General features: G+C 42.9%; 1 protein-coding gene across 2 annotated transcripts in view; it reads left to right on the plus strand.

Annotated features, from left to right (window-relative positions):
- The first annotated feature begins 10,974 nt into the window (after nucleotides 1–10,974).
- ACSM5 (acyl-CoA synthetase medium chain family member 5) overlaps nucleotides 10,975–26,486 on the plus strand; it is a 39,095-nt gene continuing 23,583 nt past the window's right edge. For both annotated transcript variants that reach the window (XM_044234155.1, XM_044234154.1), the window contains exons 1-6: nucleotides 10,975–11,134; nucleotides 14,315–14,533; nucleotides 18,074–18,284; nucleotides 21,039–21,246; nucleotides 23,406–23,549; nucleotides 25,906–26,059. In XM_044234155.1, the coding sequence (XP_044090090.1) occupies nucleotides 14,333–14,533; nucleotides 18,074–18,284; nucleotides 21,039–21,246; nucleotides 23,406–23,549; nucleotides 25,906–26,059 (918 nt within the window). In that variant the 5' untranslated portion in view covers nucleotides 10,975–11,134; nucleotides 14,315–14,332. The remainder of the gene's footprint in view (nucleotides 11,135–14,314; nucleotides 14,534–18,073; nucleotides 18,285–21,038; nucleotides 21,247–23,405; nucleotides 23,550–25,905; nucleotides 26,060–26,486) is intronic.

The following is a 26,486-nucleotide window of genomic DNA, read 5'->3' on the forward strand; positions in this document are numbered from 1 at the left end:
TCATATGTTTTTTTCTTAAGTTCCACATATGAGTGAAATCATATCTTTCTCTGACTTATTTTACTCAGCATAATGCCCTCCATTTCTATCCGCATAGTTGCAAATGGCAAAATTTCATTCTTTTTGATGGCTGAGTAGTTTTCTAGTTTATATATATAGATATAGGTATACACACACACACATACACACACACAGTATTCCATTATACATACACACACACACCACATCTTCTTTATCCATTCATCCGTTGATGGACATCTGAGCTCTTTCCATATCTTGGCTATTGTGGACATTGCTGCTATAAACATTGGGGTGCAGGTGCCACTTGAGGCCACTTTTAGGCAGACAGCCTTGGGCAATGGAATATACACAGAGCCCAGAGTGACCCCCTGGCTGAATACAGACAGGCCCATTAAATGACCCACCTCAAAATATCCATAGGCCCTAACTAATCAATGGGCTCCTTACAACCAGACACAGTTACCAAACAAGAGGGAATTCCACATCGCCCTAATGCCTCATATTTCCTCTTTATTTTTTATTTGTTTATTTTTAAAGATTTTATTTATTTATTTGACAGACAGAGATTAGAAGTAGGCAGAGAGAGGGGAGGTGAAGCAGGCTCCCTGCTGAGCAGAGAGCCCAGATGTAGGGCTCGATCCCAGGGCCCTGGGATCATGATCTGAGCCAAAGGCAGAGGCTTTAACCCACTGAGCTACCCAGGTGCCTCTCATATTTACTCTTTAAAAACAGCTCCCACCCACTGCTTCCTTGCAGACAGCCTCTTCTCTGCTGTCCTGCCCACTGCTCCCTTGCAGTGGTGTATTCAGTAAATTTCTGTCTACTTTGTTCTGCCTTAGCTGAGTCCTTTCAACCCCTGTGCCACCAGCTTCCACTCCATCGTCACCCCACATTTGGGGGCAGGCAGTCTAGCTACAGATCCATGCCCTAACCACAGTGATATCCTGCCTCTCTGTGGCCCCTTGGTGGCACAGTAGGTTAAGTATCTGACTCCTGGTTTTAACTCAGGTCATGATCTCATGGATCATGAGACTGAGTCTTGCATGGGGCTCTAAGCTCAGCACAGAGTCTGCTTGTCCCTCTCTCTTTTTTTTTTTTTTTAAAGATTTTATTTATTTATTTGACAGAGAGAGATCACAAGCAGGCAGAGAGGCAGGCAGAGAGAGAGGAGGAAGCAGACTCCCCGCCAAGCAGAGAGCCCAATGCGGGGCTCGATCCCAGGACCCTGAGATCATGACCTGAGCCGAAGGCAGCGGCTTAACCACTGAGCCACCCAGGCGCCCCTGTCCCTCTCTTTTTCCCTCTCCATCTCCCCTCCCACCTGTGCGTACCCTCTAAAATAAATAAATAAAATCTTTTTTTAAAAAATGGATGCTGTGAACAATATTTTGAGACGTTAACAGAGGCTCCCCACCCTGATACCCTTTACCTTCCATCATTGCAGGGCTGAGCCTGCAACAGAGAACAGAATCAGATTTTGATTTGGGGTTGTAAAACCGGCTTTTGAAACTCATAGCAGGAATCAGGCACTTTCTTTAAAGCCAGGGCTCGAGTTACAGAAATGGATTGTGGGTTTTTTGTTTTTGTTTTTGTTTTGAAAGAAAGAGATTTTGAGTCCCCCATGGTTTATCCTCTGAAGGAAGTGTTTTTTCAGGAACTGAGGACAAGAGATCAAATGCTGTAACAAAAGATGCTCCATTGCTCTTATTTTATTGCTCAGGAAATTCCAATTGTTTTGAGAGCTGTGAGCCAGGAATTATGGATGAAGACAAATCTAGATGAGAAATGTATTTGGTCATCTGAATGCCCAAATATATATTCCTTACGTTAAAACAGAAAAAGAAAAAATTCCCAAATTGAATAATTTGAGCCCCTCCCCTTGCCAGTGGCAAACAAGACTCAGTTATAGTTTCAGATTATCCCAGGAAAATAACCTTACAAAAGTCAACCTGAAATTTCTTGTTTAGCAAGATAAATTTCTTGCTTAGTAAGCTTTTAATGAGTATAATTAATAATTCTTGTTTAGTAAGATAATCTGCATGATGAAAAAACCCAAAAGACAAACAAAATCTCTGCCTTTCCCTTCTCCCACAAAACAAGATGTTCTTGCCTGAGAAAGTCCTTTCTTTTGCTAATATCTTCCCCCACCCTCCTGCCTATAACCATCTTCCATTTTGTACAACCCCTAGGGGCATCTCTCTGCTGGCTGGATAGGATGCTACCCAATTTGTGAATTGGTTAATAAAGCCAATTAAGATTTTTAAATTTACTGGGCTGAATTTTGTTTTCTAACACTTAAAATCGAAGTATCACAGGGGCCCTACCCTGTTTCTCCTCTGCACTGAAAACCCAGCTTCAACTCTCTACTGACCATCACAGACCTAGTAATATGCCAGCCCATAATGCTAAGTACATATCACCATGTATGAAGCTTGTATTTGAGCTTTACACATACCATCTTGTTAATCATCACAGCATGTCTATGAAGTAGGTGATGTGGGAAGCAAAGGCAAAAGAAAAATTAAATTTCTTTACTACTTATAGTCCATTCATTAACAAGGTCTTGAAACAGTGACATTCCTCTAGGAACTCAGCTGCCTTGGTGTTAATATTTTACAAAGGACAAAGGCAATCTTAGCCCAATCCCAGGGTCCTGTCGAGCCTAATTTAATATACAGAAATTCCTTTGGAAACGTCCTTTATCTCTGCCCCCCAAGATACGTGTTGAAAATCCTCCTCCAAGCATATGACTCACCGGTGAACATCTGAAGGGTCTCATGACTGAGGTTTTACTAGATAGTAATAAGTGATCTTTTCCTAAGAGTAGCTAGCCTCCTCAAGGTCCTGGAAACCTTGCCAAAATTCGTTTGACACTTAAGCTATCCCTAACCTTCTCCCAGCTTGAAAATATATAATTGATCATTCCTCATGACCCAAGGGCAGCTCGTTTCTGCTGATGGGTTCTGTCCCCATGCTATAATAAAACCACCTTTTTGCACCAAAGACATCTCAAAAATTCCTTCTTGGCTCTTGGCTCCAAACCCCACTTCCTGTATCAGTAGGTAAAATTATGATGCCCCCTTCATGAAGGTAGAGATTCTTACAAGACCACCCAACAGGCAGATGGAAGGAACACATGGGCTCAGGTACATCTAAGCCCAAAGTCTGTGGTCTAAACCAGAGTTCAGCAAACTGGCCTATGGCCTGGTCTTGTAAATACGGTATTACTGGATCACAGCCATACCCATTCTTTTGCTATTGTTTGGCTGCTTTTATTACAACGGCCAAGATAAATAGTTGCAACAGAGATGATATGTAGGCCTGCAATGCCAAAAATTTTTATTATTTGGCACTTTCCTAAAAAAGTTTGCAAACCTCAGTCTAAGTCACCATACCACACTGCCCACATGCCCTCACCTTGCACTCACCCCTCAGATCTTGGACTCCTTCAAATTTGTGAGTTTACTATCAGAGCTTAGCATCTCCATCTGTAGACTGCGTGAATAATGCCTGCCTCTCAGGGTAGTTGCAAGGATATGATCAAGAACTTGTGCTCCAGTAGCTCTTCTTGTCCCAGGATATACATTTATCTCACTGGGAGCTTTAAAAAGCTTAAAAAACAGTAATGATGCCAGGCCTCAAGCAGACGTTAATTCAGAATCACTCAGGGTGCAGCCCAGTTATCTATATGTTTTAAAAGCTCCCCAAATGTTTTTTTTAAACTTTCTTTTGGAAAAAATATTGTATGCAAAAATAGAGAAAACAGTTAATGTGCCCAACATACCTGTCACTCAACTTGGGTTACTGTCCCTGCCAGTCTGTCTTAGTTGCATCACTCCCTGTCCAGGACTATTTGAAAGCCAGTCCATGTGTTACGTTAGCTCATCCATAAATAATTCACTATGAATCTCTAAAAGAGAGAGTTTGTTTGTTTTGTTTTTTTGAAGATTTTATTTATTTTTTTGATAGAGAGAAATCACAAGTAGACAGAGAGGCAGGCAGAGAGAGAGAGGGAAGCAGGCTCCCTGCTGAGCAGAGAGCCTGATGCGGGACTCGATCCCAGGACCCTGAGATCATGACCTGAGCCGAAGGCAGTGGCTCAACCCACTGAGCCACCCAGGCGCCCTGATAGAGTTTGTTTTTTTAAAAGATAACCGCCATACCATTGTCTTACTTAATAGGATGAATGATAGCTTCTTTTTTTTTTTTTTTTTAATATTTTGTTTATTTATTTGGCAGACAGAGATCACAAGTAGGCAGAGGGGCAGGCAGAGAGAGACGGGGGGAAGGGGAAGTGGCTCCCCGCTGAGCAGAGAGCCTGATGTGGGGCTCAATCCCAGGACCCTGGGATCATGACTTGAGCCGAAAGCAGAGGCTTTAACCCACTGAGCCACCCAGGCGCTCTGAATGATAGTTTCTTATAAATATCCAGATAATGTGAGAATTACCCTAGTTATCTCATAATTAAAGTTTATTTGAATTGGGATCCATATGAGATCCATGTGTTGTTGTTGACAGCCCCAGGTAGTTCTGTCTTACAGTCTGTAGGTTGAGAACCACACAGTCAAATAAATCAACCCAGGTGAGTCATCCAGCTAGAGTGAACAGTAAGTCATCTAAAGGTCAGCCAGGCCAGTCACAGCTACTGTTGGCTCCCCATCGCATTCTCCTCTCAGGCTTTTGACAAGAATATTCCCGCATACAGATGGCCAATAGACATATGAAAAGGTGTTCAAAACTGCTCATCGTCAGGGAAATACAAATCAGAACCACAATGAGGTATCACCTCTCTCCTGTCAGAATGGCTAGAATCAAGATAAGAAACAACAGATGTTGGTGAGGATGTGGAGCAAAAAGAACCCTTGTATACTGTTGGTGGGAATGTGCACTGGTGCAGCCACTGTGGAAAACAATATGGAGTTTTCTCAAGGAGTTAAAACTGGAATCACTGTATGACCCAGTAACTCCACTACTGGGTGTTTACCCAAAGAAAACAAAAACTGTAATTTGAAAAGATAATGTACCCCTATGTTTACTGCAGCATTATTTACAATCCAAGATCTGAAATCCACACAAGTGTCCATCCATAGATGAATGGATAATGATGATGTGGTATACACACACACACACACACTCACACACAAACAATGGAATATTAGCCACAAAAAAGAATGAAATCTTTCCATTTGCGACAAAATGGAGCTGGAGGGTAACATGCTAAGTGAAATAAGTCAAAGACAAAGACAAATACTATAGGATTTAACTCACACGTGCAATTTAAGAGCCAAAACAAATGAATAAACAAAGAAAAGAAAACAAAAACAGACTCTTAAATACAGAGAACAAACAGATGGCTCCCAGAAGGGAGGTTGGTGGGGGGGGGGATGAGTGAAACAGGTGATGGGGATTTAAGAGTATCCTTATCATCATGAGCACTGAGTAATGTATAGAAATGTTAAATCATATTGTACACCAGAAACTAATATAATACTGTATGTTAATTATACTTAAATAAAAATAATATATAAATAAAAAACTGAAGAATACTTATAAAAAAACAAACAGGGATGCCTGGGTGGCTCAGTTGGTTAAGCATCTGCCTTTGGCTCAGGTCATGATCCCAGGGTCCTGGGATGGAGTCCCATAGTAGGCTCCCTGCTCAACAGGAAGCCTGCTTCTCCCTCTGCCTGCTGTTACCCCCGCCTGTGCTCGCTCTCTCTCTCAGTCTCTCTGACAAATAAATGAAAATCTTTAAACAAAGAACCAAACAAAAAGAGTATTCTCAGTGGTTCCTGATCAGTTCATGGAGATGGGGCAGTGGGAGGCCCCGAGGAAGTAGCAGGTTTCCTACTAACCTGGGCAGATATGAGTACAAGCCTAGAAGGCCTCCAGTGATTGAGCCTCACAAGGAGACCAAGCCCCACAACTGGTGGGGAAATCCCTCCATGGTCAGACTCCTGTGGACTCTGGTTGACAACTCCTATTCATTCACTCATTCGTTTGTTCATTCATTCATTCATTCAGCATATATAACAAGGTCAAATATATCTTGAGTTCTTAATAAATACATGCTAAGTACCATTCCAGGTACTGGAGATAGAAAAGTAAGCAAAATAGACAATACCCCTTGTGTTCATGGAGCTTACACTCTGCAAGAGGGGAACATAGCGAATGAGATAAAGAAATAGAATATATTAGATATTCTAATATATTAGATATGTCAGATGCTGATGAGTGTTAAGGAGAAAAAGTCCATCAGGAAAAATTTGAAAGTGAGAAGGTGAAAGGGGCACTTTGACATTTTAAATACGGCGACCATAAGCAGCATCACTCAGAATTTGCTGTTTGACTTGTTAAAAACAAGACAACAGGCCCCAAATGGAGTTACTTGTGGTGAGTACCATGTCACCTAACTGAGACTTAACTTAATTACAGTCTTTGGCTCTCCAGAAATGGAATATTAAACCACTCAGTCAGGAGTCACCTGATCGGCACTAGCTAGATCATCTGCCACCCCCTAAAGGAAAGCGACCTTGTAATTACCAAGGAGACTTTTTGTCTGGTGTAACTTCCTTGTTCCTGCTCCCTTCAGCCTACAGAAGTCTTTAGTTTTGTACAGTTCCTCGGAGCTCCTTTCTGTCTGCTAGATGGGATGCTGCCTGATTCATAAGTCATTGAACAAAGCCAATAAGGTCTTTAAAATTTATTTTGTTCAACACACTGAAGGGAGCAAAGAAATGAACTGTATGTATTGCTTGCTGGGAAAAGGGTGAGAGGGGGCAGGTTCTTTCTCTTTCTCCCGGCTTCCCCCCACCCCCTTTCCACACATGGCCCCTTGCTCTCTCTCCCGAGACCATCTCTGGCCACAGATCAGCTCATCACAGGAATCCCCCTCAAACTCTGGACCCCATTCTGGTTCCAGCCCCTGTCACTGTGCCCTCAGCCCCACCTGGACCCCTGTCCCTGCCCAGGAACCCAGCCTCTCCCTGCACCCACCCCTCTGGCCTGACAACACTGGTGGCTCCTCTGTGTCCCTCAGGGAAGCTCTCAGTCCCAGACACACACATTCCAAGCCTAGTTCTGGCTTCTCTAACCAACCCCCCACATGCATGCAGTGCCATGATAGGAAACGTTTATGATTAAGAGTAAGTAATAACAGTAGCTAATACGGAGAGGCTTTGCTACCAGCTGCCAGTGCTCTGAGCACTGAATGTCCCTCGTCTCCACCAACAACAACCCCCTGTCCCAGCCACCATTGTCTCTGGTCTGGTCAGAGTAGTGGCCTCTTCTCTGCTTATTCTTTTTGCCTTCCCCCAATCCATTCCTCACACAGACTTTAGAGATTTCCTTCGTGTCAGCCACGCTGGTTCCTTCCCTTTCTTGCGCACACTCTGCCTAGGACCTTTGCTTCTGCCTGGAACACCCTTCCCCTGATCTGCAGCCCTTTTTAGTCATTCAGATCCCAGCATAAATACCAGTCCCTCCAAGAAAGGGTCCTCCTATGTGGCTCTGTCTCCCTACTGCCACCTCTGCCTCTACCGCTCTTGGCCACATTACCCCTGTTTGCTCCAAATCTGGTTTTATTCTTTCTGAGTAGTTATCGTTTGTGTTTCTAAACTTCTTGGTGTAAGTGCCTTTGTTCACAGCTGTTTCCCCACCTCCTAGAACAGTGCCTGTCCAGATCTGGAGCTCAGTGAATGTGTTTGAATTAATGAATGAACAAATAACCTAATTTAATTCTCACACAAACCCTCGGGTCAATTTCAGTGATTCTCAACCATGACTGCACATTAGGATCTCTTGGGGAAACTCAAAAAAATACTGATGCTCAAACCCAAACATACTAGGTTCTAATTTCCTTGATATCTATGGTTTGAGTCTGGGCATCTTTCTTTTTTAAAGCCTCTTAGGTAATACTAACATGTAGCCATCTATGCAGTAAACCGCACTGTATTTGTAACCACCTTGGCAGAAGCAAGGCAGCCCAGCAAGGCCCTGTGGTCAGAATTGCCATATTCACTCAAGCCCATACCTGTAGGAAGCCTGGTTACACTTGGGCCTGCTAGGGACTTGAGGAGGGAAGTCAGGTCGTGGCCTCAAGAGAAGGCTCCTAGCTTCCCTTTGCAACACAGAAGGACCCACAGGCAGCTGAGTGTTCTGAAGAAATCCAGAAGCAGAAATTAAGTCCCTCCTTACTGGGCACGCAGGGACTGCAGCAGACTGAACCACAGTGTTCCAAGTTCTGGGATTCTCCAGGGTGGCCCTGCAGAAGAATGGCCATTGTTGGGTAAGAAGGCCCTGACCTGCCTGTGCCAAAGGACAGTGGTGGGGCTGGAGGTCACAGGAGGGCCAGAAACAAATCACAGCCTGGGATGCCGGGAGGGGCATGGTAGGGTGGGCTCTGAACTCGGTGCCTAAACATCAGAATCTGAGTCCCAGCTCTGTTCCTCTTAGCTGTGTGGCCTTGGCCATGTCACTCACCCTTTCGGAGTCGCGTTTTCACATGTAAAATGGTACAGCTCACAGGGCTGTTGAAAGGATTAGCCCAGCTAACATGAGCCATGTGAGCCACAGGGTACCCGGAGGGCAGAAAGCTGGCCCTTGTCCCACCTCCTAGTCTCTGTCCCACTCCCTGTTGCAGCCACACTGGCCTTCTTGTCATTTCTCCAGTATGACTGTCACATTTTCATCTTAGGGATAATTGTGGTTTCTTCTGCTGCCAGCTCTAAACCCGGATGTATTCAGGTTCACTCTCTTAATCTCCTGCAAATATCATTTTGCTCAAATACCACTTTCTCAGTCTGGGTCTTTCTTATTCCTTTGTTAAAACCATTAACTTGTCCACTCACTCTTGGGTACTTTCTGTCTCTAGGCTTTATTTTTCTTCACAGGACTAATCACCTTCTAAGTTCCATATAATTTACTTTGCCTGGCAGGTAACAGGTGCTCCAAAATGTTTGTTGAATGACAAAATAAAAGGCAGTTATTGTTATTATTAGCATCATCATTTTTGTCAGTTTGTAGCCCAAGTTCTGTGCTGCCTGACTCTTACCAAATACTAATGGACAACAATGATATTGAAATCAGGCTGCCTGAAGAGCAGGTCATCTGTCCATCCACCTCCCTGAGAGTAGAGATTGTATCTTTAGTTCTGACTGCAGATTTGCAGATGAGAACGTTTGCCTGGGACCCAGCGGAAGCCTGGGCATTGAGGGGAAATGGAATTTGAAGGCCAAAGAGGTGATTTTTCTGTGGCCACACTTGGTGGGGAGGGAGAGGAGCTGCCTCCTAGAAATGGGCCACCCTGACCTGGCCAGGAAATGAGCCAAAACACAGTGCAGGACCAACACCCAGTGTGGTGCTAACTAGAGGCAGCTGATACATAAGCATCCTCTCTTCCATTGGAGGGACTTTGAGCCACTTCCAGGGATAGCTAAGGAAGGTGCTTTGAACAGTAAGTGAACCTGAAGCTCTCACAGATCCTGGAGACTGAGAGCTTACACTGCATTGGATGTGATTCTGGGAAAAAGCAAAAAAATAAATTTTGTGTCTAGAATGCTGAAGGTCAATTTTTATCTGCTACACATGGCAATGTCTGGCAGATAAAAAATGTTCACTAACTATTAGTTCTCCTTTACTCTTCACTGGCTCAATATTTACTGAACTCTGACAATGTGGCAGGGCACTGTCGTGAGGATACGGCTATACTGAAAATCTACAATCTTTGTCGTTGTGGAGTTTATATTCTAGTGTATGTGTGTGACAGGGGACAGATGACACAGTGAGTAAATAGAAAATATTGAACAAGTATGAGAGGTGATGGTTGTATTAATTAAGCTTAACTGTGTAATGTACATGTTGTATACCTTAAATATGTGGAATTTTATCTGTCAGTCATGCCATAATAAAACTGGAAAAAAATAAAAAATTTTTTATAAAATACATTGAATGTTAGAAAGTCATAAATGCCAAGGAGGAAAATCAAGGAGAGAAGGGAGAGTGGGAAGTGTCAGATAGGAGAAGGTTTTAGTTGGGGGTTGGGCGGTGGCTCAAGGCACACTGAGCAGGGCCTGTGTGTGAATGGTGAGGCCGTGAACCATGTGGAAGGAATGTCCTGGCAGCAAAGGCTCGAAGCAGCACTGGCTGGAGCCAGCTCACGGGGGCGTACCAGTGACCATTAATAATTCTTGTTAAATCTTTGGTTGCTTGAAATTGGCTGTGCCACCATGGCAGTATTTAACCGCAGATATTGGCAAACACTGCAAGAGAGGATCTTTTTTGCTGTTGTTCCCAGAGATTCAGGTTACCAGCAGCAGGGAGAGCAAAAGTCGGGCAGACCAGTGCAATGTGGTGGGAGCAGAGCTTATCAAGTGGGTAGGAATGGAGAGCCAGGAAATCACGTAGGGCCTTGCAGACTGCTCTTGGAACACTGGCTTGGACTGTGAACCAGATAGGGGAGCCTTAGGAGGCTTACAAACAAAACAAAAAGCTTTAGGTTTAATTTTACATACCATAACTCATTCAAGTATGCCATTATTACTACAATTATCAGTAGTAGTAGATAGTAATAATACACTTACAGATTTATGCAGCCGTGATGATCACTGTCCAAATTTAAAACATTTCTGTCACCTCAAAGAGACCCCTTGTGTCTATTTGCAGTCATTCCCTGTTCACATACCAGCTTCAGGCAACTACTAATCTACTTTCTGTCCCTATGCATTGGAGGCTTTGGAGGAGAAAAGGAACACAGTTAGCTTATCTCATTGCTACTATTATATCCTTTCTGGTAAAACGTAAGGAAGTTCCTGTTCTCTTTTCCGGTGAGGTGGTGGTGACCTGAATTTTCAGAGAAGATATCCACCAGAGCCACTGGAAGCTGTGAACATAGCTTAGCAGGGCCACTCTCATTGGCTTCAAGCGTGCTGGCCGTGTCCTCTGTTGATTTTGGGCTCTGCTCTCTCTTGGCTGCATCTGGGGCCAAAGTTCCCAGCGGGAGACCAAGTCAGCAAATTGCCTTCTCCAGTGTCCTGGAAGAACCCGAATGTTTAAGGCCCATATTCAGCTGAAATAGGATCGAACGCCTTTTGCATTTCTTGGGTTCAAAAGCAAGGTAATGTAGAGAGAAATCTTTTTAAGGATAGGTGTCAGCTGCCTCTGAGGCCTTTGCTGCTTAAAGCAAGAAGGGGCATGCCTGAAATGGCCTTGGGTTAGCAGGGAGGCTGATTCTAATGATCAGCTGTCAGGGGGCAGAGGAATCCATGGGAGGGAGGCATAGGAAAAGGCTTGGGGGAGAGTTGAAGTGGGGGGAAGATGGAAAAGGGTCAGGGACGGGGAGTCTGAGGACTCAGGGCTCACAGCCAAACAGAAGCCCAGACCTGGGCATTTCTGGGAGGTGAGACCTGTGGTCACTTGTCCTCTTGAAACCTGCCTTTCTGGTTCCATACGTGTTTTGGGATTATTTGTTCCAGCACTTTGAAAAATGCTGATAGTATTTTGGTCAGGATGGTGTTGAAAGTATAGGAGGGGGAGACAAACTGTGAGAGACTGTGGACTCCAAGAAACAGAGGGTTTTAGAGGGGACAGGTGAGGAGAGGGTTAGCCGGGTGATGGATATTAAGGAAGTCACATATTGCATGGAGCACTGGGTGTTATATGTAAACAATGAATTTTGGAACACTGCATCAAAAACTAATGACATACTGTATGGTGACTAACATAACATAACAAAAAAAATAAAATAAAACCCCTATGTTTGTATTTGCATAGGAAAAAAACCCGACTTTATCTGTAAAACAGAAAATAGCATTATATCATAGAGTTGTTGTCAAGATTTAAGGAAATAACATCTATAAAGTACCTTCCAAATGCCTGGTACACAGTAAGCCTTCTGTAAATGGCAGTTATTGTTTTTCTTGTTACTGCCACACATTATTATTGTTGGTGTTGGGGTCTGTTATCAAAGGAACGAGACTGAGACAAAGTGAAAGTTATGCAAAGCCTTATTCTATGCCAAGCATTAGAAGTTAGACTCACCCGCCAGGGGAACGAGACTGAGACAAAGTGAAAGTTATGTGAAGCTTTATTCTATGCCAAGCATTAGAAGTCAGACTGACTGGCTAGGGCTGCCTTCGAAGAGAGCGACCCTCTCCCCCTCTCACAGGCTTGTTTTATAGGGCATAACCGCAGACCCAAGGTATGTGGCTTCTATTGTTAAGGCATTTACTCCCGGACTCGATGCCCGGAACCATACCAGGACAGGGGCATTTATTCCCGGAATGAAGTCTGTGGTTGTAAACAACAATATGGCTACCTAGGCAATATGGAGTTACTCTGGCTAAGCAGACCCTAATAGTTAAACAGGTTTTAACATTAAATTGGCCCTAACATTGGTTACGTCTTACTCAGTTTGGGCAGTTGTCATTTAAATAACATTTATTTCTCATAGTTCTAGGGACCAGGAAGTCCAAGATCGAATTGCGGCAAGTAGATTCATGTCTGCTGAGAGCCCGCTTCTGGTTCATAGACTCCTGTCTTTTTGCTTTGTCCTCCCCATTCAGTAGGAGCCACTGAGTTCTCTGAGGTCTCAGAACCTAATCACCTCCCAGAGGCCTCCACCTCCTGTTACGATCACACTGGGGGCTAGGATTTAATAAAACAATGTGGGAGAAGCTCAAACTTTTAATCTCTGGCAGTTACAGGACCATATTCTGTTATTATTATGGCCGAGAGGAATTTGGTGGGAAGAACCTGCATCTGCTTCTCAGTGCTCTTTAAACAAAGTGCACACAACTCTCTTGGGCTCCTGTTGAAGTGCAGATTCTAATTCCCCCTGCCTAGGGTGGGGTCTGAGGTTCTGCAGGTATCCCAGGCTCCCAGATGATGCTGATGCTGCTATTCTGTAGATCAGACTTTGAATAGCAAGACACCGAGACTGCCCTGTCCCGTATGGTAGCCAGTAGCCACCTGCGGCTGCTGAGCCCTTGGAATGTGGCTAGTCCAAACTGAGGTGTGCTTGTAAGTGTAAAATAAATGTTGGATTACGAGGACTTAGTACAATAAAATAAAATAAAATGGTAAAATATATCTTTAGTAATATCTTTTTACACTGGTTACATGTTGAAATTATAGGATATAGCCGGTGTTGAGCAAGAAAAGAGGCAAAGCTAATGTTTATTTGGAGGTTTCAGAATTGCAATTCAGAGAACACAGATTTGGGCAGCAACCCAAATGTGCCACCACCCCCCACCCCACCCCATACTCCAGGGAACAAAAGGCAAGGGTTTTGTTCTGGTTTTGTTGTTATTGTTGTTGTTTGTTTTGTTTTTTCTATTTTTAAGAGAGAGGAGAGGTGGGCAGAAGGAGAAAGAGAATCTTATAAACAGCCTTTATACCCAGCATGGAGCCACTGTGGGGTTAAGCTGGGGCTTGATCTCATGACCCTGAGATCATGACTCTGAAATATGACCAGAGCTGAAATTAAGAGTCAGATGATTAACCGATTGAGCCACCCAGGTGCCCCAAACGGCAAGGGTTTTTTAAAGACAAGAGGGAATGTTGTATATATTGCTTACAAAGAATTTTGATTGATGTTGGTGGCAGAAAACCAATCTTGACTGAGTATAGTTGATTGCTAAGGCTATCACTAAACAGTCTCCTGCTGTGTAGCAAGTTGCTGGTGTTCAGCCTGAGTCCTTGGAGTATTTGTGGTTTGGTGCAGTTCAAAAGTTCTCGGTTCTACCAGTGAGGACATGAATAAGGTCCACTTCCTTCATGGTCTCCAGGCTCATCCCTTAACATATATGACTCCATTTTTTCTTTTAATCTTTCATACTGGCTAAATAAAATACTATTTTAATTCACTTCACCTGTTCCTTTCCTTTCCTTTTTTTTTTTTTTTTGAATGAAGCTTCTGGAAAATTGTGCATAACATGTGTGGCTCACATTATATTTCCATAAAGCCCTAGAACTTTGTTGGCTTTGTCAGGCCAGTTCAGGATTTACCTTGGGAAAGTGGGCTTGGGAAGCCTTGAGAAGTGGGCTCTGAGTTAACTGACCTCAGACCCACAGAGATCCATAGGCCATGAGAGGTGGAAGGGATGGATCTCAGGCTCAGAGAGAAGAAATGACCTAAATCACACTGTGGAATTAAAACTAAAGCCCAAGACTGTGTTTACAAGTCGGCGTGTACTGTAGTCACCATTGGGGCTGACTGCAGATTTCTCCTCTAGCTCAGTCTCCCCACAGAACCCATAATTCAAGGTCGCGTTCTCTCTCTTCTCTTTTGAAACAGGCTGCAGGCAATAGCAGGATGCTATGGCTAAGAGGATGGGTCCCCCAGGTGCTGAGAAATGCCCGGGGATTCTGTGGGCCTCATGGGCAGCAGCCACCTCTACCTGACCCTCAGAAGATTGTGGCCACCTGGGAAGCCATCAGCCTGGGGAGGCAGCCAGTGCCTGAGTACTTCAACTTTGCCCATGATGTGCTGGACATGTGGAGTCAGCTGGAAAAGGTGAAGCCCACTGTGTCCTAGTGTCCCTCTTGGGCCACAGAGACTGCCCTCAGTTACCTCAGTGTGACTCAAGGCTACAACACAGGTGGACATTTTGACCTGGGAATTTTGCAAGTCCTAAAACTTAAACTGTTAGCATTGAATCCTTAAGGGGGAAAAAAGAATTATGACCAAGTTTCATGAGCCTTAGGTACTTAGCCCAGTGTGTCTCATATTCCTGAACACACATCACATAGTTGAGACAGTTATGCCCTCTTTGATTCCGTTCCCATCATTCTGATCAAGTGAAAGAGAAAATTTTGTTTTGATTCTACTGTCGTTAATATTGCTCTCACTGTTGTGTACTGAGAGAGCACAGAGGTGAGGGTCGGAAGGAGAGAGAGAATCTGAAGTAGGATCCACACCCAGTGCAGAGTCCACATGGTGTTCAGTCTCCCGACCCTGAGATTATGACCTGAGCCAAAATCAAGAGTTGAACGCCTAACTGACTAAGCCATCTAGACATCCCTGTATTTCCCTTTTAAATAAGCAAAGAGCATGCCTGAGGCTCAGAGCTTTTCACAGATCATAGCAGATTCATAGAATTGAATTAGGATTATCTTGATTTCTTTGTGTGTCTCTGAGCATATAATTCCTTCTTTTTTTTTTCTTTTCTCTTCCTTAGGTGTCTGTTGTGTCTCTGTATTTTATAGTCACTTTTTTTATGTTAAGGATGCTAACCTTTTATAGTAAGAGACTACAAACTTTATCTCCATGCAATTTACTTATATTAATTTTAAGAACAGCTTGTGTAAAGAAAAACAGTGAGGAAAATAATACTGTTAGCAGATTCAGTGAAAGTATACTGTCAGTGGATATAGTTAAGTATGAAGGTGGCTTTGCAGTTAGACATGGTCTTTGGATACATGCCCTAAGCCCTTTGGATCTCAGTTTTCTCACCTCTAAAAAGGAAGTCATACCATCTGCCTCCTGGAGTTGTTGTGAGAATAAAATGAGAAGCATATGTAGGAGATGGAACTGGGGTGCCCTGTTCCTGTCTATAAAATCTGAGCTCTTTATCCACACTGGGATCATCCTTGGAGGATTTCTTCTAAAGATATATACAAATAGGGTTATATCAGCAAAAATGATGGAATAAGGACATTCTAAAATTTTGTCCTCTGTAAAAACAACAACCATAAAAAATCTTAGAAAAATTGCCAGAATGAACCTCTTAGAACTCTGGAAACTAACCAAAGGCTGGAATAGGTCAGGAGTGTTTATTAAGGAAGCACTCGTTAAAGATTTGGGTGAATCTCAGAATGCCCCGAGATACTACCTCATTATACAAAAATAACATACCCCTTGATGATAGTTTTGGGAAGAGTCTAAAACATCTGAAGAAGTTCAACTTTCGGGAAACAGGAACAACCAGAAAATATTAGCCTCTCCATTATGTATGCATTTAGCAGCTTACTGAAGTCTGCCTTTGACAGGGTTGAACTGTATGTTTTTTAGACTTGATTCCATTGAAGCAGAAATTATAAAGCTGCAAAAAAAAAAAAAAAAAAAACCAAAACATATCCCAAATTGGTCTAGATACTCAAAGTAACCTTTATTAAAATCTCAGTAGACTTCTTTGCAGAAATAGATGATCTTGTCCAAAGCTTCATGTGGAAAGGCAAGGGGCACATAATAACCACAACAGTCGTGATAAATACAATAGGACTCACACTTCCCTATTTCAAAATCTACTGCTAAGTGACAGTAATAAAGACTGTATGAGAAAAAAAAAAAAAGGTGTGGCACTGGTAAAAAGACAAGTATAGATGCATGGGATAGAATTGAGAGTCCAGAAATAAATCTGTGGTTGGTTGATTTTCAACAAAAGTGCCAGTAAATTCAGGGAGGAAAGAAGCATCTTTCCAACTAGTGGTGCTGGCACATATTATATGATTCCGTTCATATGAAATATCCAGAATAGGCAAATCCATAGAAACAAAAAGTAGATTAGTGGTTGCCAAGGGCTGGGGGGGGTGTGTGGAAATAGGGAGCTCCTGCTAATCTGTATGGTATTTCTTTTTAGGATAATGAGAATGTTTTGGAATTAGGTTATGGCAATGATTATACCACTTTGTGAATATATTAAAAACCATTGAATTGACCTTAAGGGAAAAGCTCTCATCTTTTCCCTATTAAGAATGATATTTGCTGTGGGGTTTTCATAGATGGCTTTTATGATACGAAGGTATGTTCCTCCTATCCCTACACTCTGAAGAGTTTTAATCAGGAAAGGATGCTGCATTTTTTCAAATGCTTTTTCTGCATCATTTGAGAGGATCATAAGGTTCTTGTCTTTTCTTTTACTAATGTGATCTATCACACTGATTGACTTACAATATTGAACAGCCCTTGCATCCCAGGGATAAATCCCACCTGGTCGTGATGGATAATCCTTTTAATGTACTGTTGGATTCTGTTGGCCAGAATATTTTAGCATCCATGTTCATCTGGGATATCGGTCTGTAATTCTCCTTTTTGATGAGGTCTTTGCCTGGTTTTGGGATCAGGGTAATGCTGGCCTCATAGAATGAGTTCTATTTTTTTTTTTTTTTTGAAACAGCTTCAGTAGAATAGGTGTGATTTCTTCTTTAAATATTTGGCAGTGGGGCGCCTGGGTGGCTCAGTGGGTTAAGCCTCTGCCTTCGGCTCAGGTCATGATCTCGGGGGCCTGGGATTGAGCCCTGCATCGGACTCTCTGCTCAGCAGTGAGCCTGCTTCCCCTTCTCTCTGCCTGCCTCTCTGCCTGCTTGTGATCTCTCTCTCTCTCTCTTTCTTAAAAAAAATATATATATATATTTGGTAGAATTCCCCTAGGAAGTCATCTGGCCCTGGAGTCTTGGTTTTAGGGAGATTTTTGATTACTGCTTCTTGTATCGTTGAATAACACTACATCAAAAACTAATGATATGTTGGCTAACTGAACATAATTTTAAAAATAAAGTGAAAAAGATCTATTGTTAAGTTGAAAATATCATAATTGGAAAATGCATTTAATACACCTAACCTACTGAGTAGCTTTGCTTAGCTTCAACATGCTGAGAACACTCATGTTAGTTAGATGGCAGAACTGTTGGTTAACACAAAGCCTACTTTATAATATCTTTAAAAATCCCACTGAATTTTGCACTTCAGAATAGTGAATTTTGTGGTATGAGAATTATAGCTCAAAAAAAGGGGAGGACGCAGAACAGTGTGAATCATATGCTACCTTTTGCATTAAAAAGGTGTTACGGAAAACAGAATATACTTATTTGCCTAAAGAAATACTGAATGGATTTACAAGAAACTAATAATATTGGTCACACGTTGAGGCAGGTAAAGTGGGGAACAGGGTAGATGGGCACAAGGATAGGAGTAAGACTTCTCAATGCATCTTTTTATTGTTTTGAATTTGAACCCTGTGACTAGTAATTACAAAAAAAAAATAAAAAAACAACAAGCAAACAAAAAATTTCAACAAATGTGTTCTATTTCTTTTCTGCCTACACTGCTGTCTAGGCTGGGCACCGGCCCCAGATCCCTGCATTCTGGTGGGTCAATGGCAAGGGAGCAGAGGTCAAGTGGAACTTTGAGGAGCTAGGGGAGCAGTCCAGGAAGGCGGCTAATGTGCTCCAGGGTATGTGCGGCCTTCAGCTTGGGGACAGGATGATGCTGGTGCTCCCGCGACTCCCAGAGTGGTGGCTGGTCAGCGTGGCATGCATACGGACAGGTCAGTGAGCAGAGCTGAGGCTACCAGTTGGGATGGATACCACCTGCCAGAGCTTTGCAGAGTCACATGGTTTGGGAGATGGAGAAAATCAAACCCTATGTAGTTTTGTTTACCTCCCTTTTGCCCCACAATCACAAACTTGATTGAACACAAGGGTGAGAAGGTAATGTAACTGATGAAAGCAGGTCAGTGTGAAGCAATAGGGAGCACTGGGGACTGGAGTAAACTGGAGCTCACGTGCCTCATTATGTGGGGTGGCAAGTGCTTCTCGACCCCAGCTAGATGGGCCCCAGGAGGGCCTGTGTTGCCAGCACTTCTGACTTTGTGATGGCAAACTGGATTTTTATGAAAAAACCTTCTAATTTTTTAATATTGAGAACTGAGTAAATTTTTAAAAAATTCTGAGTAGACAAACCAAACTTATTTTTTTGCTGGTTGTGGTTTAGGAGCTGCTACTGTATAGAGAGCAATGCAGTTATGGATAAGAGACCTTCATTATCAATCTATATTAGTTTCACTCTTAGATTTTATGACTTTTACCACCATAGCATCTACCAGCTCTCAAGGGAAGGAATTGAAGGAGAAAATAATAAAAACAATAAGATTAGCCCTTGAGAGTTCCTCGTCCCACTGTTATGAATGGCCTAGGCAGTGGACCATTGATCTTCCTGGGATGATTCTTCCAGCAGAGGAGGCGAAAGGACACAGTCCAGAGAATTCAAAGGGCCTCTGCTGACCCTGTCTGATGCTCTTACTCAAAGGGCTGGGTTTTGTTTTTGTTTTTTGCTGATTGTACAAAAACAAGACAACTACTTTTGATATCCACCGGGAAATTTCCACCACTTGGAATGTTTCATGTCCATAGAACAACCTACCTGAAAATGCAGATGTTTTCACAAATAATGCTTGCAAAACAGAGGGATATAAACTCACACCAGAGAATTAGCTTTTCTAAGTTTTTTTTGTTTGTTTGTTTGTTTGTTTTTTGACCGATCACAAGTAGGCAGAGAGGCAGGCGGAGAGAGGGGAAAGCAGGCTCCCTGCGGAGCAGAGAGCCCGACAAGGGGCCTGATCCCAGGACTCTGAGATCACGACCCTAGCTGAAGGCAGAGGATTAACTCACTGAGCCACCCAGGCGCCCCAAGAATTAGCTTTTCTATATGAACAAGTTTAATTAACCGTTTTTGTGACTGGATTGCTCCTTCCCCCGAAAAAGGCAGGAACTTTCATTTTATTTTTATATATATTTGCACAATATATCAAAGTGAATGCCATTCTAGTGTATCTAGCTAGAGGAAAAGAAATAGGCACACAGGTTTGAGGCGTTCTCCATATTCTGCCCTGACATATAAGGTTTATTTAAATGAGGGCCAAGGTAAGGGAGCCCTTGTACTTTTCTTGAGGACCTACTATGTGCCAGGCATTGGGTTGGGCAGTTTGCATGATCAAAACTTCCTTTTGGGATATTATTTTCATTCTTTTCCCTATTACCTACATGTCTCCAGCTCCCCCAGTTATGCAGATTCACCCATTTCTTTGATGTCCAAATAAAATAACTCAAGACACTATCACACATGACTGTGTCAACCCCAACATCCTCTCCAGTATCTTAAAGGATACCCAAGCTGGATGTCCTCACATTCTCACATTCCCTTGTTCTCCTGATGTGCACTGATCACCTCTCCTCCAGTCTAAGGTATTGGACTCATTTCTCTCGCTGAAAGCCCTAGCTCTCTGCCCTCTGACTGGGCTCCGAAAGCACCATGCACATCTCCAGGTGGGACAAACTTGTCCTGAAAATAGCTAAAGCAGAGAGATGAACTGAAGAAACACTGTTCAGCTTCCAAAGTGTTCATGTTGGGGTTTAAACCCTGTAAAAGTTTAGGAGATAAAGCGAAGAGTAATGAGAACTCTGGTTTGGCTCCCACAACATTTGGGATTGGCCCCTTCCTTTGTTTATTGGTCTCACTCACTGGCCATGGAAGGATGACTGACTCCCTTAGGATCTCTTTCTTCTCATCTGTGAAATGAGAGTTCTGGCTTCAATGGGGGTGTTTCATCTTCCATTCTGAGATACTCAGGTGGTTTTTCAGGTGTCTGACTAAAATTTGTCCCTACTTTTTGCTTACTCTTCCCTTCTACTTGAAAAAAGATGGACTCAACTTCCTTCAGAATGGCTTTGGTTGAACTTACAGGAGTGCTGGAGTTCCCACCTACTATACTTACCCTCCTGCCTCCCACCCCAAGAGATCCACTCTCAACACTAGGATTTATTGTAGCCTTTTGTATGCAGGCAGGGAAGACCATAGAGCTAGGCCATGTCTAAGGCAGTATAATATATTGGAGATAATGGACCCCTAGGCTTACCTCCTGGATTCACTATCACAGCTCTACAGCATGTTAACCATGTGATCTTGGGCAAGTTATTCCATTTAATTAAGGCTAAGTGTCTGTCTTAGTTGTCGTTGTTGCAGTTTTAATCAGCAAAATGGGTATAATAATAGCACCTACTCTCCAGAGTTGTGAGAATTAAGTGAAATAATGCACATACAGTTCTTAGCATGTGTAATTCCTCCATAAACATATTCTGGATTTCATTATTATCATTATTGTTACCTTTTCCAGTTCAGCCATTCCACCCCTTTCTAATCTCTTCCTATTCCTGTCTCTGATGGGGATATCTGGTCTGGACCTCTTCATAAGGGTCTTCCCCTGCTGCCCCCCAAAAAACATCCCTTCTCTCTCTGATGCCAGGGGCTGTCATGATCCCGGGTGTCTCTCAGCTGACAGAGAAGGACCTCAAATATCGGCTGCAGGCATCCAGGGCCAAATCCATTATCACCACTGACTCCCTGGCTCCGCGGGTGGATGCCATTAATGCTGACTGTCCCTTCCTCCAGTCCAAACTACTGGTGTCAGACAGCAGTCGGCCAGGCTGGATGAACTTCAGGAAACTCCTCCGGTAGGTTGGGGCTCTCTAAAGGACAACATGAAGAGGAGGCCAAGGCTTTTCCCCTTTAAACAATAGGAGATGGAATGCATTACTGACTACAGCGAGAGAGTAAACCAGAAAGGAGCACTCACTGTAGGGCCCAGATGGACCTGGGACCTAATCCTGGTGACCACCTTAAGATCCTTCAAAGTCACTCACTGAGCAGTACTACGATTGTCCCTAGTTTTTGTGGGCATCATTTGCTTCAGTATTGGTGATAGTGGTTGCAGAGCTATGAGCCAAAGTAAACAAGAGAACCCATATGATGCATTTAGGGCATAGTAGGTGATCAGTTAGCAATATAATAATAGCTACCATGCATTGTGTGCTCAGTGTATGCTAGGCATAGTGCTGGGTAAGCATTTACCTACATTCATTCATGTACCACAGATGTGATGAAGACCTGTTTTGTTATAAGTGTTGTGTTTGGTGCTCAGAGCCCAATAATGAATCATACATCATCTTATTTAATCCTTGGAAAAAACCCTATGAAATGCACTTTAACCCAATTTTACAGGTGAAGAACTGATAACTGACTTATATAAGATGCTAACAGGCAGTTACAAAAGCCCTTTGTCTTTAAGCAATGCCCTGGTGGAAGCCTACCTGGCTTCCTGATCAGAGGCAGAAGCGAAAAGGGGCCCTGCCAGGGGCCTACACCATTAAGTCACAAGTCCCACGGACCAACTGCCTCACATTCACCTGGGTGTTGTTCTACTTTATTTAATTTATTCATTTTTTCTTTACTAATATCAACATTTGTTTCCTATTAGTATCTTCATTTGAAAAAGAACTATATGCTGCATTCTCTTAGATGTGTCCCAATTTTTAGTATAAGACCCATAACCATGCATTATAAATAATGTATTATATTTTCCAAAATATATTTCCAACATATGACTTTTTAATCGTATATTATTATATTTCAGTGTAATGATTAGGAGCAGAAACTGAAACAGAAAATATTTAACATGTGTAGGTAATAAAGTTAGGTACAAAAGATATATTTCGAAGTTTGCATGGACATGGTAAATACTCTTCAGATTATTCTTGACTACTCTAGAATGTAAACTTTCTACCATGAAATTATGGAAAATTCTCTTTTTAAAATTTTGTTTAGCTATTTATCTTTGGGTGCTGTTTTTAAATTCAGGTGCCAAGGTCCCCCATCTGACTGACTTAACTGGACATAGCTGAGCAAAGGCCCTGTGTTGTAAGAGATCTGCCCAGATGATTTTGATGAGCTGTCAGGTTGGCCTAGATAAGTGATTCTCAGTTTCAGCTGTCTTTAGAATTACCTGAGGAGCTTTAAGAAAAAAGCAAAAAAAAACCCCACAGGGGTGCCTGAGTGGCTTAGTTGGTTAAGCATCCAACTCCTGATTAAGCTCAGGTCATGATCTCAGGGTTGTGGGACGGAGCCCTTTGTTGTGCTCTGTGCTGGGCATGGAGCCTGCCTAAGATTCTCTCTCTCCCTCTTCCCACCACCTCCCCCACCTTGGCCCCTCTGCTTGGAGTACACACTCTCTCAAAAACAAAAAGCAAAAAATAAAACCACCCACACAAAAGAATTCCAATGCCTAGCCCACCATTGAAGATTCTGGTTTTTCTCTAGTGTGGGGCGTTAGCGATGGAATTTGTTTTAAAAACTAACCAGGTGTTCCTATGGTGCAGCCAGGGTTGAGACCCAGTTGGAGAGAAGATTCTCCAGATCACAGAACTTTAGGAATTGCCCAGATCTCAAATCTCTGAATTGAGGAAACCCTTCATCCCTAAACTATGGGAAATTGAGGTGGGGGTAAGGCTGTGGCCCAGTGTGAAGAAGCACAGGCATGGAAAAGGGGCACGTTCCTCCAGAAGGTCCTCCTGCCCTAGTGGAGGAGCACAGGCACTTCAGAGAGAGTCACTGCACCATTTTTGAGTCTCCGTTTCCTTATTTACAAAGGCTGCTAATGATGGTTGTACTGACCCCGGAAGGTCATTGTAGGCCTTAGAGATGCAAGCTGGAGCATCCAGCACAGTGCCTCATGGTAGTATTTATTAAAATGGTGGCCAGTATTGTTATAAATATTATTATTATTATGACTCTTTTTACTACTTGTAATGCTACCGAGGATTTTTATATTTTACAGCGAGGCATCCACAGAGCACAACTGTGTGAGGACCAAGAGTCAAGACCCTCTGGCCATCTACTTCACAAGTGGCACCACCGGAGCGCCCAAGATGGTTGAGCACGCCCAGTCCAGCTACGGGCTGGGTTTTGTGGCCAGTGGAAGGTACCAAGGGACAGTTCATCTGCTGGTTCCAAGGAACAGAAAGTAGGGAGTGAGCTGGAGGAATGTGAGTAAGGGACGTAGTGGTAAGACTGAGGTCAGAGAGCTAACAAAGTGGCAAATCCAGTAGGATCTGAAGGCTTTGGGCTTTACTTTGAGTGAGGTGAGAAGCCATCAGAGGTTTTTTGTTTTTATTTTTGTTTTTAATTGTGGTAAGAGATGCTTCACCTAAAATTTACCATTTTAACCATTTTCATTTGTAAACTTCAGTGTCATTAAGGACATTCACATTGTTTTGCAATCATCTCCACCATCCATCTCTAGAACTTTTTTCCATTTCGCAAATCTGAATCCATGTGTATTACATAATACACATTACACAATACTTTGGCATTCCCTCTCACGTCTGCCCTGACATTCATCGTTCTTCTTACCGTCTCTATGAATTTGACTACTCTGGGAGCTGCCTGTGGGTGGAATTACACATATTTTTCCTTTTATGTCTGACTTATATCACTTAGCGTAATGTTCTCAAGTTTCATTCATTTTGTAGCATGTGTCAGAATTTCCTTTCTTTTTTTTTTTTTTTTTAAAGATTTTATTTATTTATTTGAGAGAGAGAGAGAGACAGTGAGAGAGAGCATGAGCGAGGAGAAGGTCAGAGAGCGAAGCAGACTCCCCATGGAGCTGGGAGCCCGATGTGGGACTCGATCCCGGGACTCCAGGATCACGCCCTGAGCCAAAGGCAGTCGTCCAACCAACTGAGCCACCCAGGCGTCCCCAGAATTTCCTTTCTTATTAAGGCTCAGCAGTAGTCCCATATATGTGACATTCCAATGCAGTTTATCCAGTCACTCATGGATGGACAGTTGGGGGGCTTCTCATCTTTTTGGCTGCTGTGACTAGTGCTGCTATTAACTTGGGGATATAAGCATCTATTCAAAACTCTGCTTTTAATTCTTTTGGCTATATTCCCAGAAGTGGGATTGCTGGATTGTATGGTGATTCTATGTTTAATTTTCTGAAGTACAGTGGAGTTTTTGAGCAGTGACTTGATCTGATTTTTTTTTTTTTTAAGGTTATCTCATGAGTTTGTGTTGAGAATCAGCTGTAGGGGGCAAGAGATGAAGCAGAGACCCACTTCAGAGGCCAGTGCATTAAGAGGGAATGGTGGAGGCTTCCCCAGGGGGAGTGAGAGGAGCTAAGATTCTGAATGTATTTTGAACGTAGGCCTGGAAAGATCTGCTGATGAGTTTGACATAAAGCAAGAGAGAAAGTGAAGAGTCAGGGATGATGCCAAGATTTATGGCCCAAGCAACCAGAAGCATTAACTGATAGCGAGGAGGCTGGGATAAACTGTCTGATGGGAGGAGCACAAGGGCTCTGTGTTTGAGACGCATGGTGGACATCTCCATACCCTGAGTTAAGAATGGAGATATTGGGGAGGCAGTTGGAGATTCATGTGTAGAGTTAGTGGAAAAGATTCATGGTGGAATTATCAGTAGTACTTAATGCCATGAGATTGGATGAGATCGGTGAAAAGTAATGGACACTAGGAAGAGAAGAGGCCTCAGCACTGAATGCCTGAGGCCTTTCCACAACAAAGGGAGAAGCAAGGAAAACTCAGAGGAGAAGACCAAGAAGAGCATCTATTGAGTAGGTTGAGGACCGGAGACCATATGTCCCCAAATCCAAGTGCAGAACATGATCACTTTTCTATGCTTGCAGGTACTACTTCCCCTTCCTGGGATGTCGTTCCTTTTCTGCCTCCCCAGTGTAGCTCCTGTGCATCATTACATCTCGCTTAGACCCCACCTCCTCTGGGGAAGCATTTCTCAGATTCCATCTCCATTCTTTCTCTGGGTTTGGTGCCCATTATCTGTAATTGCATAAAGCTATTGGTTTAACCCTATGAAAGCTTGTTCTCCAGGGGCCTCCTTGATGTTTATACTTACCAACCTACAAGCCCCCCAAAGCAAGACTAATCATTCTTTCCTACAATCTAATGCCAAGTCCAGAAGAAGTATTGGATAAAGAAAGTGCCCTCATCACATTGTATGGCGATTATGTGTCCCCTTATAGATCACTCCCACTAGACTGTGAACTCTTGAAAGCATGGAATCTGTTTTTTTTTTTAATTCTATATCCTTCCCTTAGGGCATAAAAAGCAAGAATATGCTCAATAAATGCTTGTTGAGATAAAGACTGACTATGGTTCTTGTACAGATTTGATAACTGTCATACCCACAAGTGAGTACTCACTGTGGGAGAGGTTCCAAAGAAGGTGACATGGATAATGTAATCCTTTTTAAAGGTAGAAGCATTGCTGAGGGTTCTGACGTTCTTTAATTTTTGGCAGGCGGTGGATGGACTTGACCAAATCAGACATCTTCTGGAACACGTCTGACACTGGCTGGGTTAAGGCAGCTTGGACCCTCTTCTCTGCCTGGCCTAATGGATCTTGCATTTTTGTGCATGAGCTGCCCCGAGTTGATGCCAAGATTATTCTGAATGTAAGAAACAAAAACATGGCTTGTGTGTTGGATGTAAATGAGATGAGTGGAATTTAGGTTTTGAATTTGCAGGAGAAAAGGCATGAATAAGTGACCATAAGGCTTCTTTGGTATGGATAGCAAACAAAATGGCTCCCAGGACCTTGCCCACCTTTCTAACTTCAATTATTGCCTATCCTCTAACTAGATCCTTAGACATAAGACAATTTCATATATCTGCATATTCTGTTTTTTCCTGCATTGGGTTCTTCTCTGTCTACCACTTTCTTCCCTATGCTCCTGTTAAAACCCTAGTTATTTTTCAAAACTGTGGTGAAAATCATAATCAGAGTGTGTTCTTAACACGTTGATTATCTTTGCCACAGTCAAGCTCACCATCATCATTATTCACTGAGGGCTTGATCAGCCAGTATATGCCTTGTTCCCT

Source organism: Neovison vison, chromosome 14, assembly GCF_020171115.1.
Source record: "Neovison vison isolate M4711 chromosome 14, ASM_NN_V1, whole genome shotgun sequence".
Classification (NCBI taxonomy): Eukaryota; Metazoa; Chordata; class Mammalia; order Carnivora; family Mustelidae; genus Neogale; species Neogale vison.